The sequence below is a fragment of the Corvus brachyrhynchos genome, unplaced genomic scaffold (genome assembly GCF_000691975.1).
Source record: "Corvus brachyrhynchos isolate BGI_N302 unplaced genomic scaffold, ASM69197v1 scaffold624, whole genome shotgun sequence".
Taxonomy (NCBI): domain Eukaryota; kingdom Metazoa; phylum Chordata; class Aves; order Passeriformes; family Corvidae; genus Corvus; species Corvus brachyrhynchos.
The window spans coordinates 109,485-117,014 of record NW_008237889.1 but is presented as its reverse complement, the minus strand read 5'-3'; the positions used below and the strand labels follow the sequence as shown (position 1 = coordinate 117,014).

Sequence of the window (7,530 nt, the reverse complement as noted above, 5' to 3'; positions counted from 1 at the left end):
CCGTGGCTGCAGGAAGGGCCTCTCCACCCGCCACATCCCAAGGTACCTGTGCCAGGGAAGCAGCCAGCACGTGGAAGATTCGGGTAGCGAGGGGTACTTCCAGGTAGCTTGGAAAAACCTCTGGAGCTGTCATGGTTCTGCAGATCTGAGCCTCATTCCCAGGAGCTGCTCAGAGCTCCACAGCCGGGAGAGCTGTCGGAATGCTCCTGGGAGAAGCTGCCACTGCTTCCCACAGCGACATTCCGGGTTTTGGATGCCGATCTCAAGCGGCAGCAGCCCCATGACTCTGACTCCAGTGGAGTTTCCTTTACTCCCTAAGGAGCAGTGACAGCCCTGGGAGTGAGGGCCAGATCTGACACAGCACTGGGAAGGAGACCGTGCTCCTTAAAGCCTTCTCCTGTCCCCAGCTATGAAATAAAGGGACTCTTTTCCCAATCAGAACACTTATCCCTTCCACACACTCTCCTGAAGTCAGTCAAAGTGGCACCAGGAACAAGCCTTGGAAGACAGGGTGCAGCAGGAACTGGGAAATTCAAACCCAGTGTCAGGGCAGGGAGGAGGCAGGCCCTGGGCACTGAACAACCCCCATCCAGGAGGGAATTTCAGCCAGAAGGGCCTGGAGAGCAGCAGCAGGAGGCTGAGCGAGTACAGACTCCAACAATTCCATTTTGTCCTGTGTCCCAAAGCTTGTCTCCCTTGCGTGAGGCACCTCTGTGCCTGCAACAGTCTGGCACCAGCCACATGCTCCCTTCTTTCTCTTGCTGGGCTTATGCCCTCAGGCAAGGCAGGAAAAGCAGGAAAAGTACCAAAATTCCATCAGTGCTGTTTGCTAACGACACCAGAGAACCAAACTGGTGGGGAAAGCTCCTGAATCCCAGCAGTGGCAAGACCGTGGAAACACGTTTTTAAAGGGATCAGCAGCTCAGCTGCCAGGGACGGAGATGACACAGAATTCCCAAAAAGGGAAGGCAGAGACGTTTATTCCGGCAATGCCACTGCACCTCACCTGAGCACAAAGCGTTGGCGAAAGACAACCACCCCCTCAAGTGTATAGACACACCCACTAACCAGGAATCCCGGGAAAACCCTTGGATGGAGCAAACGCTCCCTCTGCTGTAGATGAGGAGAGGTGGAGAGAAGGGGGGCCAGGGGAGGAAGAGGATTTGGGGAAGAGGACTTGGGGAATGCTGCCTCAGGCTGCTGCAGGGGCAGGGGGAGAGGGCAGCGGGACGGGCCGTGCCCCCTAAGGCCAAGACCCCTCGGATCCTGCACCAGGATCCCACCCTCCTGCAGCAGCTGGAGGCAGGAGGGCTCAGGAGTGATCCATCCCCCCAGGACGGAGCTCTGGGACCAGGGATCAGAGCCACTCGTGCCAGCAGAGGGAAAGCTTGGCTCGAGCACCAAAGGGTCACACGGCAAAAGGCCACGTCCTCGTCCTCCTGCTCGCCACATCCCCGGCTGCTCCCGCTCTGCCCACCCACCCCTCCGGGGATCCAGTGCAGTCAGTGGCCTGAGTGCTGCCAGCCCCAGGGGCAGCAGGGATCACTCTCTCTTCTATGTCAGGATGTCGTGGGCTTGGTGCTCCACCAGCATCTCCATGCTCCGCACGTCCGTGCACCAGAACTCCAGGCGATCCTTCATGCCCTTGATCTGCAAGGCGAGGCCACGAGGACGGAGTGCCTCAGCTCCTGGGAATGCCCACAGGCTCCTCCTCACACCGGAGAGCCCACACCACTCCCCAAAGCCCCACACAGCCAGAAACAGGGACGCCCCATCCCTGGAAGTGTTCCAGGGCAGGCTGGACAGGGCTTGGAGCAGCCTGGGATAGCGCAAGGTGTCCCTGCCCATGGCAGGGGGTGGCACTGGATGGCCTTTAAGGTCCCCCCCAACCCAAACCATCCTGGGATTCTGGGATGAACAGCTTCTACCAGCAAATCAGCAAGGGTTAAACTGAAATGCACCAAAGGAGTCGTTTGCAGCTGGAATTCCAGGCACTCGATTTTGGGCTTAAAGGTAAAGACACCCTGCACAGTCTCCTTAAACGTTACAAGGATGAAGCTGAGAAGCTCAACAGCTCCATCATCATCCTGGACTTCCCTCTTCCCAAGAGCAATGTGCCTCCTACACCCCCAGAACTCCCAGAGGCTGTTTCATGCACTTAGGAATGAGGCCTGGATCCTTCTGGAAATCACAGCCACGGCTTCTGTGTGGCTTTCATGAAGGATGTGCCAGCCCTGTCCCTGTGATACACCCCAAGCTGTGACCCTTCCCAGCTCCGCTGTCGCTCCCGGGTGCTCCCAGCCCGGCCCAGCTGGAGCTGGTGGCTTTACCTGCTGCAGGTCCAGCACCCGTGGCTGTACCCACGTCATGTGCACCCTCTTGTCCACCTCGTCGATGCTGCCCTTCACCAGCCCCACTGAGAGCGCCTTCATCACCAGCAGCTCCACCTGGGAACACAGATGATCCCGGGCAATGACCCCGCTTTCCCCCTGACAGGAGTAAAACCTGGCACCTTCACACGAGATCCCCTCAGAATCCCGGGCAGCAGCTCTCACACCCACCCCCTTTCAGGTGACAGAACTGCCTCGAGACTCGGCACCTCGACGTGGAGGAGTCCTGCTCCCTAGAACTTTCCGCTAAAACTCGATTTTAGGGTTTTTTAGTTCTTTTACTAGATTTATTTCCTTTTCTCTGAAATCCCAGGAAAAACAAGGCAAGTGGAGAAAGCCAACAGAGCCCAACTGTCCCTGAGCAACAGGTGGGAGTCGGTTTCTTCTCCCAGGATTCAAGGGACAGGACAGGAGGAAACGGCCTCAATCTGCACCAGGGCAGGTTCAGGTTGGACGCCAGGAAGGACTTCCTCATGGGAAGAGCTGTCAGGCCTTGGAAGGGACTGCCCAGGGAATCCCCATCCCTGGAGGTGTCCAAGGAATGACCGGACGTGGCACTCGGTGCTCTGGGCACGGGTTGGACTCAATGATCTCAGAGCTTCTTTCCAGCCCAGATGATTCTGGGATTCTGTGTGGTTCAGGTCTATCCAGGCACTCTTAGAGCTCCAGAACCTGGACATTACCAAGGGTGTCCACCCCCAAACTCACCTCGTTGACGGTGACTTTGGCACTCTTGGCAATCTCCTCGAAGGTGAGCTGGCGGTGGTTGGCCGGGCGGGTGAAAGTCATCTGGATCCAGGGAACAAACCAAAAAAACAACCCCCACGGGGTTTTGGGGATTCCCACAGCTCCCAGAGCCTCCCTCAAGCTGCCCTGCCCAGTCTCACTCTGCGCTGGCAATGGCATTTCTCACGTTTAACCAAGGTAAGTCCAACGAGAATGTTTTACACCAGTGTGGGGCGGTGACAACGGAGCCGGGGCCTTCCAGTGACAGGAAGGGACTGTTCAGGTTATCCACCAGGGAAAGGACCCTCAGTCCCTGGGAGACAGAGACGTTTAACCGTGTTCCAGAAGCCTTTTGTTATCCTGGAACATCCTCCAGACACCATCCCTGAGGGATTGCTCTCCCCCTCCTCCACATCACAGAATGGACACCTCCCTCGATCCCCGGCTGCTCCAAGCCCCAATGTCCAGCCTGGCCTTGGGCACTGCCAGGGATCCAGGGGCAGCCACAGCTTCTCTGGGCACCCTGTGCCAGGGCCTCAGCACCCTCACAGGGAAGAATTTCTTTCCAATATCCCATCTAGCCCTTCCCAATAACCCATTCCCACCTGTCCCGGCACTCCACGCAAAAGCCCCCCAGGAACTAGGGACAAGCAGCCCAGCACAAGGCGTTTTCCCTCACGGCACCTGCCCGTGGCTCCAACTACAGGCAAAATCCACCCTGAACCTCCTGTATCCCGGAGTTCCTGCAGCTGAGGGACCAGGCACCCCGAGCACATCCCAGCTCACCTCCATGAGACACAACAGCTGGATCTTCTGCAGCAGGAGCGCTTCGTTCGCAGCCAGGTCGGGCTGTGAGGGGGGAAGAGGCACCAAAGCAGGTCATTCTTGCATTTCCCCCCCATCCTGGGGGAGAACATGCACGAATAAATCCCTGGGAGGGTTCATTTAGGAGGAAGGAGGCCACCACAGCCCACCCAGCAGCCAGGAATGGTTCCAGGAAACAGTCCAAGTGCCAGCAGTCTCACAAATCCACTGCTACGCCAGTGACTCCTGGTGTAGCCAGCACAGGTAACATCCAGCATCACTGCTCTCCCTCCCACTTCCCAGAACAGGAGGGAAAGCACTGGAAGCACTCCAGAGGGAAGCCAAAAGAAAACTAATGATGGGTACCGAGATGGAATAACCACTCCTATGCTCCGACCAGGATTACACCAGTGCTCCAGAGCCAGGAATGAGGCAAAGGTGATCAGGAAAAGGCCCACAGACTCCAAATGTCAGCTGCAAACCCCAAGCCTGGGCCTTCAGCAGTGCCAGAGCCCTCACCTGCTGCCCCCAGGCCGACTTGAGGGCCTGGAAGGTCTCCACGTTGCCGCTGTTGAAGGCGAAGAGGGTGTCGATGAGCCACTGCCGGTCCGTGCTGCGCAGGGACTCCAGCACGGGGTGCATCAGCTGCAGGGGACAGGCAGGAGGGTGTGAGCAGGGCAGAAACAGCTCCTGGGGCTCCAGAGACCAAGGGATGTGGCAGCACTCACCAGCTCCCCGAAGTTGTAGACACCTTCTCCCAGCAGCCCGGCCAGCCCCAGGGTGAAGGCTCTCTCCTGCTGCTCTGATACTGGGAAAAAACCAAAACAAAAATAATTTGCATGAAAAAAAAACCCAAACCAAAACCGCTATGGATAAAGAAAACCCCAACCAAAAATAATTGGATGATAAAAAAAAGCCAAGCCAATAATATTTTGGATAAAGCACCACTTTAAGCCCCATCGAGCCCTGCCTCACCTACATTAAACAATTCCCAGCCCTCATCTTCTCCCACGCTGCCTGAAACTCAGGAGCCTGCAGCACAAAAGGGCTGCTTTTTGAATCTAGAGTGAAGATTTTGGGGAATTGGAACAAACTTGTCCTTCTGGCAGGGGCACTCCCCCTCTTCCCCCTGGTGCAGGCCAGGAGCAGGTCCTCGGGGGTCACTCCTCAGTCCAGCCGGACCTCGGACCCACCACGGCACAGCCAAAACAACACGGAAAAAACCCCAGCCAGGGCACTCATTTGGCTTGTGGGGATGAAGCAGGGTGTGGGAAGTGGGATTTCCCCTGCAGAGGAGTTACCTGGCAGGTCCTTGACCTCGATGCAGCCCAGGAAGCGCAGTGCGTCCTTGTAGTAGGCGGCGTGGTTCCCCACGGTCTGGTAGTACTTGCTGGAGAGGTCGTAGAAGCGGCTGTGCACTGATGTCACCCCGGGGAGGGTGTTCAGCATCTCCTCCACCTCCTCGATGGTCTCCTGGGGAGGGCAAGACCTGGCTCTTACAGGGCAAGGAGCACCTGGGGCGTGCCTGCGCTCCCGGCTCCGAGGGTCGCAGCCCTCCCGGGGGATGCCCGGTGACATCCCGGGCAGGTGTGACACAGCCAAAGCCACCACCACCACTCCCAAACCCCTCCCTGTGCCCAGAGAAGCTCTGGCTGCCCCATCCCTGAAAGTGTCCAAGGCCAGGGTGGAGCAACCTGCTCTAGTGGAAGGCGTCCCTGCCCATGACTGGGTGACCTTCAAGATCCCTTCCAACCCAAACCATTCCAGGATTCCACCCCCCAAACCCATCCCTCTGTACTCGCTCAAGGAGAGCCAAAGCTGCCCTGCCTGAAAAACATCATTTCAGGTTTGAAAGATGGTTTTAAAGCCAGCCAAGGATGACAAACCCCATGTGCTTTGCTCAAGCAACACCAGCACAGGTCACCGTCAGCAGCTCCCTCATCCTGGTGAGCTCACAAGCCCCTCTGAGCCGGGAGCTGGGAGAACCAAGGAATGTCCCAGCACCCCAAAACTCCCCATCCCCCATCCCAGGCCGCCCCTCACCTTGGTGACCTGCAGGTCCCCGATGTTGAGCTTGAGGGCCCCGATGGCCGTTTTGCACAGGATCACGGCCTCGTCGCTGCTCTTCACCTGCAGGGACCCAGGGACCCCTTTGGAGTGTCACCTGCAGCCAGGTGCGCTCCAGGGGCTGCATAAACGTCCCTTGTGCCCACATTCCTGCACTCAAATCCCTGTGGAAAGGCGCTGCTCTCCAGCACAGGTGTCACATACGCCCGTGCCTCTTGGCTTGCTCACAACAACCGAGAGCAACTCCCAACATACCTTTTCCCGGGTCTTCTCCAGAAAAGTCAGGGCCACGTTGGGATCTGGAGCAGAGGGAAAAACAGATTTAAACGTGCAGCTCTCGTGGAGCCAAACCTCGCCTTCCAACCCGCCTTTTACAGGCTCCCTGCAGGCTGCACTAGGGGTTCCCATCCAGGGCCCCCAGCCACGATGCAGAGCTAACAACAGCACGGGGAAGAGGGGAGGACACGCACCTGTCATCTGCCGGACCACGTGCAGGATGATCTCCACCAGGGACAGGGGGTTCACCCTGCAGGGAGCAGCTCGGAGTCAGCAGGGACCCCCAGTTCCCCCCAGGCGACCCCCAAACCCTCCCAAGTGACCCTCAAACCCTCCCAGGTGACCCCCAGTTCCCCCCAGGCGACCCCAAACCCTCTCAGGCGACCCCCAGTAACTCACCTGTGCTCAAACTCACTGATGAAGTTCTCATAGAGCTGCGGGGACAAGGACAGGGACACTCAGGGTCAAGGAAAGCCCGGTTCAGAGTTTCTCAACACATTTCCTCTCTATTCCAGCTCTATTTGGACAGCCCTAGAAGTGCTGGACAGGACTCTGAGCCAGCTGGGCTAGTGGAAGGTGTCTCTTGCAGGGAGGGTGGAACACGATGGTCCTCGAGGTCTCTTCCAACCCAGAGCATTCCAGGGTCCTATGATTTCTCCAGAAAATGGGGCATCCCATACAGAAATTCCAGCACTGTTCAGAACCCAGAACTGCTCATTTTATCTAATTCTATCCCCACAGGCTTCTTCCACTGACCACCCATCCTGCACTTGCAAACCTCTTGCTAAAATACAGAATAATAAAAAAAAAATCCCCCTGCAACCCCCAAAAATGAAAATTCTAGGCGAGTGAAGAAAAGAATCACTTTGAAGCTTCTGAACTCGAGACACTTGATTTTAGCAGAATTTTCACACAGTCACCAGTGCAAACACCCCGGGAGCCGAACCCACCCCGGTTAGTAATTCTCCGAGAGGATCGGGAAAGAGAGAAGCCACAGGCTGAGCTTTTCCCGGTACAGAAAACCGGGAGAGCCGGGAGGAGTGCGCTCACCTTGATGAGCCCATCTCCCTGGGCGAAGCAAGGGTCCTGCACGAAGTCGAGCACCTGCAGAGTGAGCTGGTGCCACAGCCTGAGGACACAAACACCCCCGTGAGCCCAACGCCGCCGGCCCGTGCCCCCTCCCGGCCGGGGCCGAGCAGCGTCTGAGGGCGCGAACCGGGGGCTGGGACCGCCTGACAGGGGCGAACACCGCGGGAGCCACCTCCCG

At 57.6% G+C, this 7,530-nt stretch overlaps 1 protein-coding gene across 1 annotated transcript in view; it reads right to left on the bottom strand.

The window, feature by feature from the left end:
- Positions 1-952: 952 nt before the first annotated feature.
- The window catches only part of PSMD13 (proteasome 26S subunit, non-ATPase 13), an 8,849-nt gene continuing 2,271 nt past the window's right edge, over positions 953-7,530 (bottom strand). The window contains exons 3-14 of the mRNA XM_017732758.1: positions 7,314-7,524; positions 6,663-6,697; positions 6,458-6,513; positions 6,243-6,286; positions 5,964-6,050; positions 5,222-5,393; positions 4,649-4,728; positions 4,440-4,565; positions 3,903-3,965; positions 3,099-3,179; positions 2,331-2,447; positions 953-1,650 (exon numbers count right to left, since the gene is read on the bottom strand). Of these exons, the coding sequence (XP_017588247.1) occupies positions 1,555-1,650; positions 2,331-2,447; positions 3,099-3,179; positions 3,903-3,965; positions 4,440-4,565; positions 4,649-4,728; positions 5,222-5,393; positions 5,964-6,050; positions 6,243-6,286; positions 6,458-6,513; positions 6,663-6,697; positions 7,314-7,524 (1,168 nt within the window). The 3' untranslated portion in view covers positions 953-1,554. The remainder of the gene's footprint in view (positions 1,651-2,330; positions 2,448-3,098; positions 3,180-3,902; positions 3,966-4,439; positions 4,566-4,648; positions 4,729-5,221; positions 5,394-5,963; positions 6,051-6,242; positions 6,287-6,457; positions 6,514-6,662; positions 6,698-7,313; positions 7,525-7,530) is intronic.